The following is a 22,151-nucleotide window of genomic DNA, read 5'->3' on the forward strand; positions in this document are numbered from 1 at the left end:
CAGTGGGATTCCATCCCAGATGATGTTTAATTTCCTCGTGGCTTCTCTATGTTGTAGGTGAAAAACTGTGAGCTGCATCTTGGTTGGGTTGGCATGAAGCTAGTTCTTACCGTAGTAATCCGAGAGGTTGCTAAGTGCACATCAGTCTGTTCTCAACAGCGGCAAAGTCCTTCTCTTGTGATGCGATGCATAGATCAGCAGCATATATGAAGTTCCTTGTATTACTCTCTATGGGTTGTTCACTGGCATACATGTTAAAAATGATCGATGCTAGCACACTACTCTGTGGGAGACCATTTCATCACTGTCTGCAGCAGCTTTGTTTCTTGCACAGTTCTACATAAAACATCTGTTCTCCAAAAGAGATTGGATGAGCTGCACTAGGTAGTAGTTGTGCATCATATTATAGACTTTGGCAAGCAGGTTTTGGTGGTTGACTATGTTGTAAGCTCCTGATAGATCTACAAATAGAGGACCCGTTATCATCCCTTTCTCAAATCCATCTTGTACGTGCTGGGTGATGTTTAGTATTTAGCTAGTGCAGGACTTGCCTGGTCTAAGTCTGGCTTGTTCTGGTGTTAGATGTTGTTCAATATGAGGTAAAAGGTGATTGAAAATGAAATGTTTATAAAGCTTACAAAGATGACACAGGAGTGACATGGCCTAAAAGTTCTTTGGGCTAGATGCATCCTTCCCTGGTTTTAATGGAGCTATAACATGGGCTTGTCACCATGATCTAGATATTCTAAGGGTTGATGAGCAATTGTTAAAAACGTGAAATACCCATAACTTGGTTGCGGGACCAAAAAGTGTTTGATCTGCTCCATGCATATGTTGTTGAGTCCAGCTGCTTTGTCATTCTTTAAGTAACTTATTCAAGTGCAACTATGAAGACTGGAGAGACAATACCTGAGCTTGCTTTGGGGTGCTCAGGGCTGTGAAGGCTGGACTGGGGTCAGAAGAAGTACTTAACTGTGGAGGGAGCAGAGAATCTCTCGCAGGATGGCCTTTGGCTCACTAAATGCCTTCATTATAGAAGAGTGGCCTGCTTTGCTACTTCGGCAATAGTTCATTCTCTTTGAAATAGGTCAAGCCCCTTTCAGGAGATAAACTGGAAGTTAGCTCTATAAAGGCAAGGCCATGAATAGCTGGAGGTCTTGGAGTCAAAAGAAACCAAGGCTTTCCCTTATTACAGAAGCTAGAAAACTACACTTGGACTGGCTTCAGAGGGTACTAAAGAGAAATCAGAAAAGGCTGAGGAAGTCTGAAGCAAGCATTCCTCCTAGACAGGGTGAGGGACAAGACAGGGGGAAATCTGTGATACTGAGATATATTATTAGTGATATTATTATTAGTTATAAAGTCCCTTCTCAAAGCCAACAAAAGTAGCCAGTAGAGACAAGGAACAGATGGCATTGTTTTTTTTGTTTTTTTCATGCTTCCTTGCAAAGAAGGCTATTGATGAATGTAGAGGTTAAAAAACCTCTCCAGTGGTTTTCTGGGCAAAGGTTATCACAGCATTTTATGCTTCAGGTTATAAAACCTTGTTTCAGTGAAACAGTTCCACCCGCACCCCACATTAATCTATTATTTATGCATCAGAGCCATATATCTGATTTATGCATCAGAGCCATATATGAACGCCCCATCAAAAAAATCAGACTCAGTGTGCTACAAGCTGAACAAATATAGAAACAAATGGTCCTGCCCCAGAAGTTTTATGATGCAGCCAAACAAGGCAGAGTGAAAGGAAATGATGTTATCTTAATTCTGTAGATGGAGATTTAAGCACAGGCTAATTTCCTAAATTCTCCAAATTAAATAAGAATGTATATCAGAGCCCTTGGGACTTGGGAGATCTGGGTTCAAATATCTAAACTTTATAGACATCTTCCCTATAGCAGAGAAGAATATTTATAGCCAGCAGATTAAACAACACAGTTGTTCTCAGCTGAGAATCACAGCTGTTCTCAGAAGCCAAAATGGATGCAATGTTGCTTGTGACTATAGGATGTCTTTTTGCACAGAGGCTAGACAAACAATAAAATTAGAAGTCACACTATTTCCCACATCTATCAGATGAGTTTAGTCCCATCTAGATAAATTTGTAGCCAATTTGCTCACATTATTCCTTCATTTTTGCCAGGGACTGATGTCCATCAACAGAACTGAGAAGCTACATGAAATACACATTTATGCTATGAAGGGTTTGAAATTCTTTTTCAAAGAAGTAATTGTCTAGAAAAGTACTGATCACATTACAGATCTCAACATTTTACAAACCCAGTTTATGGTATCATAACTTCACTTGGCCATGCTAAGTTTGGGAGCTTCACATATTTAGGAAGCATTTTCAAAGTATGGTAATATGAAGAGGTTTTGAATTCTATCATAGCTGCTGTAAATATATGCCAGGTATCATAGAATCATCTTACGTATGACATCTCAAACCTGACTTGGAGGATTTGCCTCCGGAAGTGAGATAGTAATACAGCCTCCAGGTAACTTCAATTCTTAGGCTGCACTAAAACTTTGGACTTATCACTTATAGAAAAGTCTAGACTTGCTATATGTTTCAACTAGCAATATCTTCCTCAGTGAAGACAATGTAATGGAGCACATAAAGCCTGACATTTGCAATTGGAAAAAGAGACAAGGGGGAGGCCTTAAGGAAACTTCCAAAGAGACAAAAGAGATGGAAACTATTACAGTTCTCGACACTAGTTGCTGAAGCTAGCAAGATGCACGGCATGAGAACATGTGGTGCCATCCTAAGGGTTGCAGCAGGAGGCAAAGTCCCTTTTACAGAGAAGGAATTTCATACAGAAGTAAGGCTGGAAGGGACCGAACTGGACTAGACACAGATCTGTGCTTATTTGACACAACCTGAACAAAAGTAACCCTTTAAAAAGCACTATTATGCTACTCCCTCCATTTTACTAGCATTCTAGCTATAATCTGACTGCATACACCCAGAAAATGGAGCCAAAACCAACTAGCAATAACATACAGCCAAAACCCAAGAGACAGATTCAGATCCAACCCCAAAAATCAAACTGTCAGGGTACAACATTTCTATTCAAGTCAGCCCCACAAACTATAGAAAGCTGAAGTAGCATGCAACTTACTGCTGGGTATTGTTCCCAGATGTAGAACAGGAATAAAACAAATAAGAAGGAATATTAAGCTCAGTTGTCAAGGGTGCTCAACCTCCAGCTCAAGGGCTAGATCTGGCCCGCAGCACCGTGTCATCCAGCCCACAGGGATCCTCATAGGTCCTGGAACTTTAGTAGCAGGGGAATGGTGGCACTGTTCCCCTACTGCCAAATCCCTGGACCCATGGGGAGCCCTGTGCCCTGCACATCGGGTCTAGTGCCTGATCCCAGCATGCAGGGCTGGCAAAGAACAGTACTGGGCCCCAGAGCCTAATCTGGTGTGGGAGATGGGACAGGGCAGTGCCAGGCCCCCAGGACCCAATCCTAGCAAACAGTGCAGGATTCCATGCCCTTGGAATCCAATCCCGCACACAGGGGCAGTGGCAGGCCCCAGTGCCCCATCCAGCCCCACACCTCTCAGCTGGCCCACGGGGCCAAAAAGTTGAGCACTACTGTTGTAGTCCATCAGGCCACTTAATGCCTTAAATAATGCAGTAAAAATAATAATATAGCCTATTAGCACAATTAGAGAAATCGGTTACCAAAAGAATGCCTATCATGAACAGGATCTAAGGTCTTAGAATGAAAATACATTTCTGTTGAGATGTATATTATGGTTACTCAGCAGGTGCAGCATTCATAATCCTGAAGTTTTATATGACTCGTCAAAAAAAAAAAGTCACAGCAGCTTCATTAGATTCCAGGACCAGCAAGGAAAACTGACAATATACACCATGCAGTTCTTACTTTACTGAGGCTTTGCAAAGCTAAGGACCAGTATCAGTCATTGAACTGAGTTGTCAAAAAAAGCATAATAGGCCCAATGCACACCAGAATCGGCTTGATTCACCGGTGCTCAGGAGTTGTAGGAAAGGCTTACATGACATCAACTTTGTGCCACCCCCACTTTTGGACTGATATAAATTACAACAACATGCCTAGAGTCTAAAGAGAACAGATTCCAGCAGCCAGTGGAGCTCTGTCTGTACTTGTAAAAATCTGGCTTCATACTCTGAAAAGAATGGCTGTGGGATAGTAACAGATTACCATAGAAACAAGGTGACACTAGCATTTCTCCCATGGGAATTTCTGACTGGACTCATTGGTTTTATGGCCTATTGGCACCATAATAAGCATATTTTATATAGTCCCCTCTTTACAGTCTTGTATTTCCTTGATTCCTTATTTCTGTACTTTTTATCTGTTTAATGGAAGGCAAAGGCAACAAAGAATTGCACTTTTAATGGTTGAAAAATATTACTGTATAATCAAACTCACCAAAACCAAGAGCTAAATTAACAGGAAATGGGTTAAGGATAAAAACATTATACCTCAAATGCAACAGGTATAACTTACTTATATTATGTTATGGATTACAGCCATCAGCTAACACCTAACAGCTACTGGCAACTGCCTAGTTCTATTTTTGTCTAACATTTTTTATGCAATAATGAAAAAAAAAATCTTTTGATTACAAAATAGGTTATAGAACACCTCTTTAAAAATACAAAACAAATGTCTACAAAGAATGCATCAAAATGCTCACTTAAGTGTTTATCTTAACAAACGATGATAGGCTTCTCTTCAAAGCTTGACCGATTACCATAATAATAGTTACCTGCATATAATGGTGCACAATCTTTTATGTGAATGTTGCATAATAAGCTTTGCAAGTATACAAAAAAATGCTAAAATGCTTGAGTATCGTGTCTGCAATGTACAGAAATGAAAGTGACTTAAGAAATGTCAGTCTCAGAGCCATCTCTCTGCATTCTGTTGTGATTTGGCAATACACTAACTCCAAGTATGATAGCAATACAAAAAAGTTTTCAGCAAATAATATTTCCACTGTGAAGGCACTGATTGCAACATCTCCAAATTAAAATTCTATTTACAAAACTGGGACTCAACAACAACTTGTTTCTAACAAAAAACAGCATTACTCACTCCAAATTTACAGCACTCATTCTTTAAAAACTTAATGAATTGGCTGAGAATTTACAAGAAAAATCTATTAATTTGCTTGAATTAAATTTAATTAGAAACTTGCCCACCAGAAAATTAGCCTTGATATTTTCTTTGTCCCAAGATATTTTCTTTGTCCCAAATTACCTTAATGGAATACTACAAACCCTTCTAGTTTTCTATTTAGCTAAAATTAGTTGAAACCTGTGTTATATTTGTAGAAATTAGGCTGTAATTAGGTTATATTATGAACAACTAACCACACAAATTAGATTTCTTGTTACTAACAGACTGGGAGCAAGAGCTCAGTTAAGCTAAGTGGTTCCACTGTGTAATAAATGGGTTAAATAATCTGCACCCTCCCTTTCTAGCTAATTTCGTTGTAATGATTCTATTGATTGCAAGTCTTCAGTTGTGTGAGGGACAGAATACTTGTCAAGAGCTGCTATAGTAGTTGTCTGTTCTTGGTGTTAAAGGGAGGGTAAGAAAGACTCCCCTCTGCATCCTCATTTATAACAAAAATTATATTTTGTAGAAAGGCTGCTAGAAGCAGATGGAGCAGAACTTCATGTTTTCGGTGGGTGTCTATGCCACCAAGGAAAAGTTTATCAGAATTCCTAACTGATCTTGAGGTCTAACATTCTGGAATATAAGAAGCTCCAAAGTTACCATCAGCTGATGGTTTTGAGTCCTTGGAGCAACAGAGGGAAATAAACCAAGCAGATGTGGTTTGAGGTGTTACTCTGAAAGTTAGTGGAATAGTCCCTTTTCTCCTTTCATTTTTTTATTTCATTTCATTTCACTTTTCTTTTTTTACGCACGTCTGTGCAAGTGTGCTCTATTCTGGGCAAATTTATGAACAGGGTGGAACAAGAGTCCTTGAGTCAAACTTTCTGGAAGAGTAGGATGGATCCCTACGCTAGCTGTATGACAGGAGTGAATGAATGACAAGCATTCCAAAGTAGCATACCAGACACTGCAGAATAAATTAATGCAATTTACTATTCTAAATTTCAGGAATGCTAATGTATTTTCTTTGTCGTTTGTAATATAATAAGCATAGAACTAAGTTTGCCAACCAGTACAATAGTACATAATCCCTTTTTACAGATACAAGAAAAGGTAGCTGATTTTTTTTTACCTTAAACATCATCATCATAAAAATTATTTTAAGTACTTTATGACCTGGAAAACAATAAAATAATTTATGTGATGGGTAGAATAATAAATGTTGCATTGCCATTCTGCTCTTCTCAATGGGATACATTGACTTATGCATCTCTAATCTGCTATTGATTATATTTTAACCAACAGTCCTCTGATGCCTTGCATAGTAGTTAAACATTTTATTCCGAAGTTGCAGAGTGAACATTCCAATCGCTTCCCAATTAGAAACCTCATGTCTAAAAACAATGCTGACTGCAGCTCCGTTTTAGCTATTAAGATATGAAGATGTATGTACATTATTACCCTTCCCCTTTTAACTACCGTATTACTGGCTCACTTATAGTTAAAACTGGTAACATATTGCTATAGGCTGAATTTGCTAAATTAGAAAATGTAAAGCACTATTTTTGACAAAAAATGTAGTCTACATAGTAGATCTGGCACGAGCTTCGTTGGGGGAAGGGGCCGCCCAAAGAGGAAGGGATGTTTCGCCAACTAGCAAGGCGACAAGAGAAACAGAAACCCAGGTAAGCAACAACAGGCACAACAGCCCTGGGAGCAGGGGGGAGGTACGAGCACTCTCAGGAGGCCTCACATGGCTGTACACTAATGCACGCAGTATGGGGGGGCAAGCAGGAAGAACTTTGCCTTCTGATAGCAGGGAAGAATCCAGACTTAGTGGGGCTTACAGAAACCTGGTGGGATCCTACCCATGACTGGGCTGTGGGCATTCAGGGATACACACTATATAGAAGGGACAGAACTGGAAGGAAAGGCGGGGGGGGGAGGGGGGGTCGCCCTCTATGTCAAAGAGCAACTCACATCATCAAGAATTAGCTTTGGGGCAGAGGAAGGTCAGGCAGAAGCACTATGGGTCAAACTTCAAGGGGAGCAAGGCAAAAGGGATCTTATGGTGTGCGTCTACTATAGACCACCCTGCCAAGCAGTTGAGCTGGACCAGGATTTCTCAGTACAGCTTATGGAAGCAGTTGGGTCAAGGGATGTCATTGTCATGGGGGACCTAAACTACCCAGATATCTGCTGGGAGGAGCAGTCAGCCAGGTCTGACCATTCACGCAGGTTCCTAGCTGAAATACAGGACCTCCACCTTATCCAGGAAGTGCACAACCCCACTAGGGGAGATGCCTTGCTGGACCTGGTCTTGGCCACCGGGATGACCTGGTGAGGGGACTGCAGGTCCTTGACCACCTGGGTGACAGTGATCATCGCCTGCTGGAATCCACCATCCAGCGCAGGGTGTTGAGGGCTTATACCAGGACTAAAGCCCCTGACTTCAGAAGGGCCAGCTTCAATGAATTTAGGAGATTAGCGGGGGAGGCACTGAGGGCCCAAAAGGTAGAAGATATGGGAATCCATGAGGGATGGTCATACCTTAAGGGGATGATCCTCCAGGCTCAGAGTGTGACAGTCCCCGAGAAGAAGAAGGGGGGCAAGAGTGGTCTGAAACCCCCATGGCTCAGCAAAGGCATCCAAGAATGCCTGAGGACGAAAAGGGAGGTGTACACCTGGTGGAAGAGAGGGGCCATCACCAAGGAGGAATACTCCTCCTTGGCCTGTGAGTGTAGGAGGGCCATTAGGAAGGCCAAGACGGGGGTGGAGCTCAGGCTAGCGACCAGGATTAAGGACAACAAAAAGTCCTTCAAATACATTGGGAGTAAGAAGAGGGCACCGGGTAATGTAGGGCCCCTGCTAGACTCAAATGGTAATCTTGTGGCTACGCCAGACGAGAAAGCCGAAATTTTTAACAAGTTCTTTGCCTCCGTTTTCTTGGACAGAGACCAGGACAGCTCTCCCACCACAGGTAGGGGCAATCTTCAGGATAGCACTGCCAGGCCTCGGGTCTGCACAGAAGTAGTTAGGGATCTTCTGGAAGGGCTGGATGTTTTTAAATCTGCAGGCCCTGATGCCCTCCACCCATGGGTGTTGAGAGAGCTGGCGGGGGTCATTGCTGTGCCCTTGGCCCGGCTATACGAGTGATTGTGGTCCACGGGCCAGGTGCCTGGAGATTGGAAACTAGCTAATGTGGTCCCCATTTATAAGAAAGGGAGAAAGGAGGACCCAGAAAACTATAGGCCCACAAGCCTCACATTGGTCTTGGGGAAAATCCTTGAAAAAATTATCAAGGATCACATCTGTGAGGGGCCAGCAGGGGAGATCGTGCCCTGGGGCAATCAACATGGGTTCATCAAAGGCAGGTCCTACCAGACCAACCTGATGGCCTTTTATGACCAGGTAACTAAATCCCTGGTTGACGGTGTCACCGTGGACGTAGTCTTTCTGGACTTTAAGAAGGCCTTTGACACTGTCTCTCACCCCATTCTCATTAATAAATTGAGCAACTGTGGCATTAATCCCTACACAGTTGGATGGGTCAGAAATTGGCTGATGGGGCGTACCCAGAGTGGTGGTGGATGGGTTGTACTCAATCTGGCAGGGTGTGAATAGTGGGGTCCCCCAGGGCTCGGTTCCGGGGCCTACACTGTTCAACATCTTCATCAGTGACTTGGACAAGGGGGTGGAAAATACGTTGTCCAAGTTTGCCGATGACACCAAGGTGTGGAGAGAGGTAGGCACGCTTGAAGGGAGAGAGAGGCTGCAATTATATTTGGACAGACTACAGAAGTGGGCGGATGGTAATAGGATGGGCTTCAATGTGGATAAGTGCAGGGTGCTGCACCTTGGGAGACGGAATCCACAGCATACATACAGGCTGGGGAGCTCCCCCCCTTGAGAGCACAGAGGTGGAAAGGGATCTTTGAGTCATTATTGACTCCAAGATTAACATGAGCTGCCAATGCCAGACTGCAGTCAGCAAAGCCAACCGCAACTTATCATGCATCCAAAGATGCATCTCAAGCCAGTCCAGAGAGGTGATACTCCCCCTCTACACAACATTGGTCTGACCTCAGTTGGAGTACTGCGTCCAGTTCTGGGCACCGCACTTTAAGAAGGATGTGGCCTGCCTTGAGAGGGTTCGGAGGAGGGCCACCCGCTTGGTTGGAGGGCAACAGGGCAGGCCCTATGAGGAGAGGCTGGGGGACCTGAACCTATTCAGCCTCAGCAAACGGAGGCTGAGGGAGGACTTGGTGGCTGCCTACAAACTCGTTAGGGGAGATCAGCAGCAAATAGGAAGGGTCCTATTCCCCCCAGCAGCACCTGTGGTGACGAGGAACAATGGCCAGAAGCTGCTGGAGAATAGGTTCAGGTTAGAGATTAGGAGGCACTATTTCAGTGTTAGGGTGGCTAGGATCTGGAACCAACTTCCTAGGGAAGGGGTCCTCGCTTCTACCCTGGGTAAATTCAAAAAGAAGTTGGATGAATACCTGTCTGGGGTCATGTGATCCCAGCGTGTGCTCCGGCCAGTGGCAGGGGGTCACACTAGATAATCTATTTAGGTCCCTTCTGACCCCTAACTACTATGAAACTATGAGAACATTGCTTCAAGATCTTTGAGAACTGTGAAAAGACCTTTTTTTAGGGATGAGGTAGAATCAGGGACAATAAGCAAGTGATTTACATGTGTGGCTAGTTTTTTTTTTCCCACACCAGGTAACAAAATAAATTTAGATTGTTACTGTCAAATGTGGCTGATGTTTTTACTTTTAAGACATTCTATGGTAAAGAAAGGTGATAAAATAACAAACCAGAAGCTGTAGAATAATTTCATCTAAACATCAAAAGCACTCTAAGCCAAAGCACATTTTTATCTGTTCCGTGTCTTTTCATCATCAATTGAAGACTGAGGTACACTTGCAAATAAATCTTTCATATCCTATTCAACTGATTATTTAATCTAGGTTTTATCAAAGTTGACAATAACATTACTCTCTTCAAGTTTAGGAAAGGTTTTTGGGCGCATAGCATCATTTTTATTACACAGAAAACAAACAGAATGGTTCATAATATACAATTAAGGAAGTTACTCCAGTTAAAATTTTAAGAAGAATAACGAACTGGAAGGGCTTATCATTATCAAAAATCCTAAAAATGACTCCATTTAGTGTTGCTTATTTTTGCATAAATAAAATATTACAGAAAATGAAACTATTATATGAATATATACATCCCCTAGTTCTAGGTGGTAGTAGATTTAAAACTAACCAGAGAAAGTTTTTATCACACAGGATGAAACTAACTCATACAACTCACTGCCACAAGAAGTTGTGGAGGCTAGTAGATTAATTCAGTTCAAAAGGGGATTGGATAAATTCCTGAAGGAAAGGTCCATCAGTAGGCATTAAACACGGTGGATATGGACACAGCCTCGAAATCGGAGCTTCCTCAACTTCTGACTGCTGAAAGTTGCAATGGTAGAGGGGTAGGTCCATGCCCCATTTACCTTCCCCCTCACCATCTGCACTCTACCACTGCATGAGGCAGGATACTGGGCTACATGGATTTATGGTCTGACACAGTAAATGGCATTTATGTTCTTAACACACAGGGGAAAAAAAATCAATTTCAGATTTTAAAACATTTCTATGAAGATAGCACCTGCTTTGCATGAAGATAAGAGAAACGCATCTGACATGGGGTGGGGGGGAAATCAGCAGTATGCCACATTTCATCTAACATGCATTAAAATTATGTGTATGAATAAACATATTTTTAGGTATCGTAGAAGGGGAGGGGGGAGCTGGTGCTGCTTAGGAGTATGCAGCATCTCTTACAACTTAATTCTTAGGCATGTATGATCCTAAAGTGAGCTAAATCATAGTAACATAGTACTTAAGGTTAGAAGGGACTTAAACAGATCATCAGGTCTGACCCCTGGCAGGAATAGGTGCTGCAGTCATATCATCCCAGCCAAATATCTGTCCAGCCTCCTCTTGAAGACCCCCAAGGTAGGAGAGAGCACCACCTTGCTTGGGAGCCCATTCCAGAGCCTGGCAGTCCTGACTGTAATGTTTCCTGATGAACCTTCTCTCTAACAAATTGTGGCCATTATTCCTAGCAACCCTGGGTGGTGCCCAGGGGAACAGAGCCTCCCCCAATTCTCGCTGGTCCCCCCTGGTGAGTTTGGCCACCGGATCCCCTCTCAGCCTGTTCTTGTGGAGGCTGAATAGATTCAGGCCCTTTAGCCTCTCTTCGTAGGGCCTGCCCCGCTGCCCCTTGACCATGTGAGTGGCCCTCCTCTGCACCCTCTCAATGCTAGCCACATCCCTCATGAAGTGTGGCGCCCAGAACTGGATGCAGTACTCCAACTGTGGCCTGACCAACACCGCACAGAGGGGGAGTCACCTCCAAGGACCTGCATCTGTAGATGCACAACAAGGTGCGGTTAGCCTTACTGACCACCTCCTCACATTGGAGGCTCATGTTCATCCTGGAGTCAACAATGACTCCAAGATCCCTTTCTGCCACCGTGTTGACAAGAAGGGTGTTCTCCAGCCTACAGGTGTGTGAATGAAACAGGGTTAAAGTTGGAACAGTTTTGCTACATTTGTGTATCTTCAGAATTTGAATTCTAACAGCTTGCATTGATAAGAAGTACAACTGTCATGTCTACACCATAAGATTTCTCCCCTTCTCTTTTTTGTCAGTCATATTCAATGCATCTGCATATATCTTACATTTTGTACATACCTGGCCACTGAATTAGTCATACTAAGAAACAAACTGCCAATTTGCACTTTAATATTGAAGTATGTATATACCTGTTTGAATTAGGTACAAATATGCACAATTAAGTTAAAAGTGACAACAAAAGAAATTTTCATTTCAAGGGACTGTTAAGGACACAATTGCGATCAGTAAGCATTTAGTTTTGTACTCACTAGATAATAGATCTATTCTCAATTAAGAACATAGAATCTCAGAAACGTAGGGCTGGAAGGGACCTCCAGGGATCATCTAGTCCAACCTCCTGCCTGAAACAGAATCATCCCTATCTAAACTATCCATATAAATCCATTGTTTAACCCAATGCTACTCACCCTTTTTGCCCCATGGGCTGTCCTTCAAATTCATAAACAAAATTTAAGAAAAATTTTATAGTAATTCTGAAGTCTCTGAAATGACCATATTTTTCTCACATAAACATGAATCTCACTTCTCCGCCACCCCCCCCCCCCCCCCAAACTGGGCTGCATGTACTAAGCAGGGAAGCTGGTTTTCTGCCTGGGACAGAAGCACCCTGCTTTGATTCCTGCTCCACACTGCAGCACATGAACAGCGTGTGCCCCCGGCAGCTGGGGGGAGCACCGCTGTGCTGGTGGTGGTGGGAGCACAGCAGTGGTGAGCAGGGAGCTCCCGCAGGCGCCGCCAGCAGCGTTGGCCAGCGGGGATTGCTGACCACCCACAGACGCCGCCGGTGGGGTGGCAAGCAGTGACTGCCTGCGGGCATCGCCAACAGTGTGCACCCCCTATGTGTCGCCCCTGCTGGAGCAACTGTTGTATTACTATTCAGGAGGCTGTGGGAGTCAAATAACTTTATGGTTCATTGTTCTTCACTCCAGAGGTATTAACATTCATGCTCTCTCTTTTTTAATGGCCCTATGTTACACTAAATAAGCTAACTTTTCGTAGAACAATTTTGTTGTCTGCTAGCTGCTTCTGGTCTCCTGCTCTGTTTCACAGCCTTGGGACTCCAGCCTTTTTTCAAAAGCACAGGTCCAGCCATAGTATGACAGAACCCACCTCAAAGGGCTGTTGCGGCATCCTTGGCAGCTGAATTAATCCTGCCATGGCTCGATTCAACATTAGTATAGGCGGAAATGTAGTTTAGATTAGTAAAGATGGAACATCAGTATAGACTTAGGGAAGCTGGATGAGGCCTTAGGTGCCTCACTGCTCATCATAGGTAGTTTCACTCTGGCCTGATTCTTCCCCTGTCCCATGAACAGGGCATTTCTCTCAGAACAGCTTGGGTGCACCTGTCTTGGTGTCTCTACTCTGGGGTCTAGGCCCTGCCTCAGTATCCTGGGTCCTCAGCCCTCTCCCCTGTACTGAGAGCCACACCTGAGTGCTTCAGGCCTCCAGCCACTAACTAGACCCCCCTGCCTTGTGAGCATCAACTGTGGCCCCCAGCCTGCCCCATAGTGCCATGCCAGTGCCTCACATGTAGCTGGCCTCACCCCCTTTCAACACTGGCTTTAGTTCACTGGCCCCCTGGCCCCGACAGGGCTGCTCCCTCCTTTGAACCACTGGCTTTAGGAACTGAGGACCCCATTCAGCCTGCTGGGTGCTGCACCCCCAGGGACCTTTGCTCTAATTTGGTCTCGACCCTGCAGCCCACTGGGTCCACTGGCTTCAGCCCACGGAGTGCCCTTGCACTAACACAGTCTTAGCCCCTCAGTGGTGGCCCACCAGGCTCTAAGCCCCTGCTCACAACATTTGACTGCTTGGTCTCCACAGGCATCGACCCATCCTTGGCCTGCAGCCCTAACACTGAATGCCTTGCTGGCATCTCTCCACGGCCACCTCTGCCCCAGCCACTCCCAAACTTTGTGGTCCAAAAAAGCTAACCTGTCAGGGTACACAGAGGATCCCTCCTCATCCCAACCTGCAGCCTGGGGTACCTGATCTCCAAGGACCCTGGTTTTCTCTATTTAAAATCCCAAATTCTCTAGTAAAATTCCCCAAAATCTACTTTTTTCCTTGATGAAAATGAAATGCCACTATACATATAGGTGTCAATTGGACACAATGTTTTATTGATACATTTACAATTTGAAAGCAATTTGGAATCCTATCAGTGCCTCAATCCTTATAATAAAGTAAGTTTTAAGTACCTATACTGTATGTTTTGGTGTTTTTATCACAGAAAATTAGAGCTCCCCTGCCCTCTTCGCTCAACAGGATGTGGGTCCAGCTGCGGCTGTCCCCTCAAGCTGCTTTGTGGTGCTGAGCAGCTCCGATATGCTGGTGCTCTGCTGCTGCCCGTGCCATGCCCCTCGCTTCCAACCCACAGCCCTTTGGGCCCTGCCAGTGCCCTTCACTCCCTGCTCACAGTCCCCTGGCCCTGAGGGGTGTGGACACACGCAATGCATGAGGGGGGCAGGTGGCACAGGCAATGTAGTAGGGGGGCACATGCCCCCCGAGATTTTTGCACCCACAGCAGGGCACGGGGCTGCAGTGGGGCTGGACCAGCACTGGGCAGGAGCTGCCTCCATAGCCTAGCAGGCAGGACTTGCTGAGTTATGGATGGAGCGCCATGCAGCCATGGCTGTCAAGTTGAGGCACCCCCACCTGGCAGCAGCAGGGACAATTCCATGTCACTGCCACTGCCATGCCTCACTTTGGTGGCCATGGTGGTGTAGCACTCCCTCTTGCACTCCCCACTGGTCCGTGTAGCACTCCCCACTGGTCTGTGGAAGAGGCTCCTGCCTGGAGTTGGTCAAGCCCTGTGCCCTGCTGTGGGTGCAGAAACCTCAGGGGGCACATGCTCCACCTCCCCCACCCCCATCACCTTCTCACCTCTGCCGCATCTTTTTGTTTCCTCTGTTAAAGGAGAGAAATCCACATTTTCCACAATGAATAGGAAACCCAGATTGCTGCTGATCTCTCTGAAAGCCCTTTGCTCATTCAGCTCTCCAGGGAGTTCTTCTCTCAACAATCAGGACTACACTGTGCCTCCAGTTCTGAAGCCAAGCCTGTAGCTTTACTAACTCCACTCCCCTCCAGCTACAGGATTCCTAGTTCAAGGAGTCAGTGTGGATGTTTCCCCAATGATCAATCTAGGCCTCCGTCACTGCTGCTTGCCTCCATGAAAGCCCACAACTCTGTGGCCAGCTGTTCCTGATCAAGCAGTCTCTGCACTACCTTTAACTCTGCCTTTATCTCTGCTACCTAGAGCAAGACCCAGCAGCAAAGGCCTCCTGCCTACTAATCAGCAACATTCTTATCTGTATTGCAGCTGCCTTTTACCTCACTGCCTGGGCGCAGCTTTTGCAACTTCTCTCTAGCCAAATTACTGCATGCAAGTGGTCCGCAGCATTTCTGTGGCTTTGGACCTGCTACTCTGCCTTCTCTGGTGCCTATGCCTCCCAGATGGCCCCAGACTATGGTCTCTCTACTCCCCTTAAGCAACAGGATGTAGGGCCTCACTCTTGCAATAGAAACCATGCTAGGGTCTCAGCTTTAGTTAAGCAGAAAGGGATGGTGAATCACCTGAAAATTAGGCTCTGTCCCTGCTCTATGCAGCCAAAACTCTGGGGGGAAAAAATCCTTCATTCTGCCTTTCAAAAACCAGGCACATATAATATTCCAGCAAATGTTCTATGCAAGAAAATAGTGCTTCATCGATAAATTAACTGTTATGAGAGATTAATTTGCTAGTTCATGAGGCTGTAAAATATTAAAACAGAAAAAAACCACCTTATTTCTAACTGTCTTTTTTATTTTGTAAGAAGTCAGACTGAAGAATAATTGTTTTACAAGGAAAAAAGCTGATGATGTAAAATATAAACAGAATTTATCCAAAAAAAAAAAATCACAGTAATGACTGGGAAGTCTTTTTTTGACTTACTCAATTGCAACTGTTGCTACTTGCAGCATTCCAAATAAACTTAATTCAAAGCACACACTTTGTTTTAAGAAAAGTCTGTGTCTATTGTCTTAATTTTTACAATGAAACACTACTGGTTCCATAACTTTTCCACAACAAAGGACCCATCTGGCTAATTCAAGATGTCTCTCTCCCATTATGTCCAGGCATGGTTTATTTAATTTTCTAAGCAAAAAGCCAAATGAGGGTGCAGAGAGATCAGCTCCCCGCTGAAACTCAGAACACTTTGCAGGAAGCATTCTGAGTTACAAGGATCTCTTGGAACAAACAGAAATTCACTGTTGGTTCCATTGGGAGGGGAATCTAGCTGCTGGCTGCAACTTGCAGCAGGTTTCCCCTAGCAATGGCCCTGAGAGGTCAGATAAAGACATTTCAAAACAACAGCGCCTCTTCTGTAACTTCTGTGCGTGCTGCCTGCCAGCCTCTAGCTGTTTTCAGAATGAGAGGGGGGAAAGGAAGTAGAGAAAGAGCTCATTCTAGGGGTTCTCCAGCCAGCGCTGGAGGGTAGGGTGGGTAAATAGGAGCCACCCCACCCTCTAGGGGCAGGGCAGGGAAGGCACTCCAATACACCTGCCCCATCCTCCAGCTGGGGCTAAAAACCCCCCAGCCAAACTCCCTTTCCCCCCTCCCATTCTGAAAAGAGCTGTAGGCTGGCAGGCAGCACACACAGAAGTTACAGAAGAGGCTCTGCTGTCTCATGGAATGAGGGTTCAGATTTCCACCCGAGTGGCCATTTTTTAAGCTGTCTACAGTAATGCACTTGTGTTTGGTCATAGCTATAAACTGCATTCTGTGGCCAGATTAGGTGCAAATTGTCATTTCTGTCTGTACCCAGGATATCAACTTCCAACTTACCAAAAGTATTACAGAATTCATTTACTCCTTCATTAGTTATGTGCTAATGAAATGAAATAAATCCAGTAAAACTGGTGTTCTTATAATAAAGTGTCTTGACACAGCAATCTAGTTAAAAATCAATAGGAGTAATGATGCATAGGCAAATGTGAAAAGTAATGATTTTCTAAATATCATGATGATGTTAAGATTAAATATTCAGTGATTTTTATGCTTTAAACAAAGTGGGTGCATCTACATAAGACGCTACATCACTGCAGTGATGAGCTATGGCGACATAGCATTGGTGGGCACAAACTGTGATGCTGATGCCACTGTGAAGCAGTACGACCCATGTGGTGCCAAGACTGCGCAGTAATGGTGGTTACTGCACAGTCATTCAGTACTTGCTTAAGTAGTGAATGACTGTAGTAACAACAGCCTGGTCTGGCGCACATGCAGATATACCCAGTAACCAGTAAACTATGAAAAAAGTATTTGGTCTAGGCATAAAGTATACCTAAAATCACAGCCACCTTTCATAGTAATAATTTGGAACTCTTGCTTATTTCTGCATCATTTAAATACAGAAAAAAAAATAGTGGGACAAACTTTTTTTTGCAAGTTCACTTTTCCTGTTTGACATCAAAGATGATAAACAAGTCAATGCAGCATTAATAATCATACCTTATATTTGGTCATGGTGCTAAAATGGTTGTTTCTGAAGAACACACAAAGTTCTCCTTCTTGAACTGCTGAAGTCAGCTCACATAATCCATGGTATGTCAACTGAGTGGCTGTGTTGTTCAGAAATTGCTCTGCTACAAATCCTATAAAAGCAACATACACTGTTAAATGTGCATCAATCATACATATTTTAAAAATATACATCTTGTATAACAAATTAGACTCATCAAAAGATCACTGTCAACTAGTAAAATAAATATTTATGGCCAACACAATAGATTTCATTGTAAGAAAATAATCGTTCTTTCCTTCTAAATTTAAAAACATTTCAATCCTTTACTACAATTATACTCAATAAATTTTGGATTTTTAAGTCCTTAGGTGCACTGAAAGCACAAATCAACTGTTAAATCTTTTTTTTTTTTTTTTTAAGACATTTTAACTAGTATCCATGGAGGAAAGTGTACTGCCAAAGTAGGACTTCTCAGAACGTGTTAGTGTTTATTGCATGGTTAAGATGCTAACAATCCATATGCAGATCAGCCTACTTCCTTTGGAATATAGCTTTGGTTATTACATGAAGCCTGACAGGATAAAAGCATTGAATATATACTTTTCTCTACCTCGCATGAATACTGCTTAAAATAGTTGGTGGTATTTATTTTTGTTTTAATCACAAATTTCAGTAATTCAGGCTATTTACTCTTTTTTTCCCTGGAAGAATCTGCAGATGACTGGAGAACGAGTAGGATCATGATATTGTATATAATAAGGAATGCAAAAGGGGAAGAAGCTTGTAAGAGCAAAAGTCTAATTTAGGCACATAAGGAACTTCTTACAGTTATCTAGTTCAGGGGCTGGCAACCTAAGACATGCAGAGACACTGGATGTGGCCCACAGAACCAGAAGACTTTGCCTCTGCCTACACGCATGCTGGGACCAACTGTGCCCACGCTACTACTGCTACAGCTTTGCCCGAGACCAGCATTTCTCAACCCAAGGGTCAAAAGAATATGTAAAAGGGTCAGAAACACACTTTAAAAAATAGATCAACAAACTTTAAAAATGGATTCTCCTTTAAAGGAGAAAAATGTGGGAAACCGCACGTTTCCTCTTGCAGGTGGGCAAAGTTCCAGCCTGCAAGGGGCTGCGTGAAACGGCACCGTTCTGTTTTGATTTGAGTTTCGAGGTTTTGATGGAACAGCATTTTCTTTCCAATTTCATCTCAATTTGAAACCGCTGTTCCATTTTGCTTTGTCGAAAAAGTGACGCTGTTTCAACGTTTCGCCCATTCACTATAATGGGGAAGCTCGAAACAGCCTCTCATCTGGCAGGCAGATGGGGGCCCGCAACCCTGGGAGGGCTGCAGGGGCTGTGCTAGTCCTCCCAGGGCTGCGGACCCCCAATCTGCCTGCCAGATGAGAGAGGGAAGCTAGGTGTTGCTGCTTGGGACCAGGGAGCTGGGGAAGGGAACTGAGCCTAATTCCCCTCCCCAGCACTACCATCAGGCTAGGGAAAGGAACTCAGCCTCAGCTCAGTCCGGGCTCAGTTCCCTTCCCCTGCACTGTGATTGGCTTCCCGCAGCAGGAGCTGGGGAGAGCCAGGGCTGTGCTCCTGGCTAAGCCACATGGGGCTGCAGAGCCGCTGGGAGCACAGCCCTGGTTCTCCTGTCTCCCACCACCTGGCTGCTTTGAAACTCAAAACGTTTCCAAACTTTCAAAACACTTTGACTAGCCTTGTTTTGTTTCGAGGCTGTTTCGAAGCCCTTTATTTCGATTCGATTTTGCTGTTTCAAGCTCGAAATGAGTCAAAACAGTGTCGACTTGAAACAGCCGGCAAAATTTCACACAGCCCTACTGCCTGAGGCTGGAGGGAGTGAGAGGAGTGCAATCAGGAATAGGGTGCCACATGCACGTGTCAGCCAGGCAGTGTGGAAAGCAGTTCCCACAGCTTAGTCTATGGGGCAGGGCATATATGATGCTTTGGGGGGCATGTGCCCCCATAGTGGGCCTAGGGCTTCAGCTGGGCTAGAACGGCATGGGCATGAGCTGCCTCCACAGCTCAGCACGCCGGACCCAGCACACGAAGGCAAAGCAGAGTGGCAAAACTCATTGCTGCCGCTGTTGGGATCCCTCATTGCTGCTGCTGTTGGCTCTCCAGCTCAAATAATTGCCCACCCCTGGATTACAGCATCCACTGGGTAGAAGATACCTAGGGTGTAGACCCCCAATGCAGAAAGGACTAGAACTGGCATTTTTTACTTCCCAGCAAATTGCTCTAATCATCAGAGCATGGGCTAGGCACTTGTCCCATCCCTCTGTAACCCCCCCTCCAACGCTGAGCCACAGTACCTTGCACTTAATGTTTGTTGGATGAAAACCTACAAAACAGGACTGTGCAAGTTTCTGCACCACTAGGAGCATGGACCCAAGCTAGAATCTGGGATCCTCCCCCATTCAGGCAGCATCCACATCTCATTGAGCCACATGACTTTTGACTCATTCTCTGCTTCCTGGCCCTTCATGTCTCCCTCTCCTGGCTGAACAACAAGGGGAAGCTCTGGGCAATGCCTAGATGGATTTTTTAACATACTGTATGCTTCCAGTAAAATCTCTACTTGCACGTTCATAGATACTATTTTTCATACCTCAACACCAGTAAAATCAGATTCTCTTATGAAACCAAGTGCATAGAAGTCAAAAGATGGGGAAAATGGCTGAAAGTTAAAAACCTTGAAAAACTGAAACAAAGAATTGTACTAGCTGAAATGTTGAGCCTTAACATTCAAAAAAGCACAATATTTCATTTTAATACTAGTTAATTTCTTTTTTTTAAAGAGTACATGGTTCCTATTTCTAACCTCAATGACACACAGCAGACATGAAATCTGAATATTGCCTAACTGACCTCAGACATAAGAAAATTTAGAAAAGATTTTTTCCAGATTTTTGAATTTGAGAAATGATAGAGTTAAGTTAGTATTCAATTTGAAAATTCTACCTCCAAACTGCAATCTCAGAAGAGATTTTTTAGGGTACTGATTTATAGATGAGGTTTAATGGACATGAGTGTGTATGGGGTGTGCATGGTGTGTGTGAAAAGATAATGTACTTAAACAATGGATAGAGAAAAAAGAAAACAGACAACAGCATTCACCTACCTTCACTAACCAGCTCACTGTTGTCTGACTGTTTACAAGAGATTATTTTCTCCACCAACTGATTGTAGCTACAGTTGCCAACTGCTTTCACTATGTCAGCAATCTGGGTAAGGAAAAAAATAAATACAAAACCTAAATAATCCATTCATCTTTATGATGAACAGAAAACAGTTTCTCCCTGTGGACCTCTGGAATTTTGCATAACAAGATAACATCTTAAAAATAAAAGTATCTACGTAACAATTTAGCTCAGAGAATCTACCATGCAAAGGTCAGCAGGTAACGTTGGTTTAAATAAGCCATAGTCTTCGTCACCCCTGAGCTACAGTAAGACTACCTAGATTTGCCAACACAGCTCTAGTAGCATAGGCAAAACTAGAGGCAGAACCCCTTTTTTCTGCTGGGAAATTAACACCACCCATATTAGCATCAGAAAACTTCTGCTTCCATAGGACAGAAAATACATTTAGATTTTCCCATATATTCAGCTGGTTGCTGCCCCCCCTCTTAACAACTGGTGCCTTCCCCAAAGTGTATTGCAGGCCCAGCTGGCACAGCTGCTATAGCAGAGCATCCAGAAGTCATATGGCTGCGCAGTGACTCCAGCAACTTCCCTGTGGCAGCTGCTGTCTGCTGGCAGAAGGCTTTTAAAGTAGACAAGCCTTAAGTGAAGTAGTATACAGTGCCCTCAGTACACAGCAGAATTATGTCAATGGGAGACTACACAAAGACAATCTTTCCTTGTTCTTCTTTCTGCTTTTGACCTTTTCTTCTAGAGCTGTTGTTAAAGACAGTTACAAAAGAACCACTCTGAAATACAGTGCAACTGCACCCAGGTCATCTGCCAGAGTCCACAGACTATGAGGATTATAAATATTTTGCTTTTTTATTTTAATAAGAAAAAACGTTGTTCAAAATTTCAACATGTCTTGTAGACCACATAAATACATACTCACTTAAGCCACTTTTCTTTCACAAAACTTTCTACTGAATTATAAAAAGCAGTAATCAATTGACATGCATATCCCAATGAAAGCTAAAAAGATAGCTAGCTGCATCTGGTATTCTTTTTGCAATTCTCAAAAGATTTAGCAAATAAAAAATACACTTTTTTTTTTTTTTTTTTAAGAAAGACTAACAACATTGTTACAATTAAAACATGCCTACCACAGTTAATGTCTGCGCTTGTATGCAAGTCTTGAATTTAAGAAAATTCTGGCTCTTTAGGATCAGACAGTAAGTAATTTCCAGAACAGATTCCTCTAGTACAATATCCCCCACTACAGCTTCCTAGAGAACTGAAGCTTAGTAATCTTTATGATGGACACGTCAACTGATCTCAACCTTCGGGAAGGTTGTGGAAGCAGATGTTTGGGTATCTGTGGTTCTAAAATAAATACCAACTTAACCTGTATCCAGGTTATAGCTGCATTGTTCTAGAGGCAAAAGGAATCAGAACTTATGATAGAGGTAATAACTTATTAGATCAACTAGATTTTTGCAAAAAAATTCTTTAATTGCAAATGTTCAGGCACAAACACCCTTCTTCAGACACAAGAGAAAAGACTGTAAAAGTTCTCCTGGGTAGAAATGAAAGTTCATATATCATAGGAGAGTTGAAGGTGTGGTAAAATCTTTCCAAACAGGAGATTTT

The 22,151-nt window shown here is 43.6% G+C and overlaps 1 protein-coding gene across 3 annotated transcripts in view; it reads right to left on the reverse strand.

Annotated features, from left to right (window-relative positions):
- MINDY2 (MINDY lysine 48 deubiquitinase 2) overlaps positions 1-22,151 on the reverse strand; it is a 64,063-nt gene that overhangs the window by 13,864 nt on the left and 28,048 nt on the right. For all 3 annotated transcript variants that reach the window (XM_019477844.2, XM_059714831.1, XM_019477845.2), the window contains exons 5-6: positions 20,498-20,600; positions 17,338-17,480 (exon numbers count right to left, since the gene is read on the reverse strand). In XM_019477844.2, the coding sequence (XP_019333389.2) occupies positions 17,338-17,480; positions 20,498-20,600 (246 nt within the window). The remainder of the gene's footprint in view (positions 1-17,337; positions 17,481-20,497; positions 20,601-22,151) is intronic.

The sequence above is a fragment of the Alligator mississippiensis genome, chromosome 11 (genome assembly GCF_030867095.1).
Source record: "Alligator mississippiensis isolate rAllMis1 chromosome 11, rAllMis1, whole genome shotgun sequence".
Classification (NCBI taxonomy): Eukaryota; Metazoa; Chordata; order Crocodylia; family Alligatoridae; genus Alligator; species Alligator mississippiensis.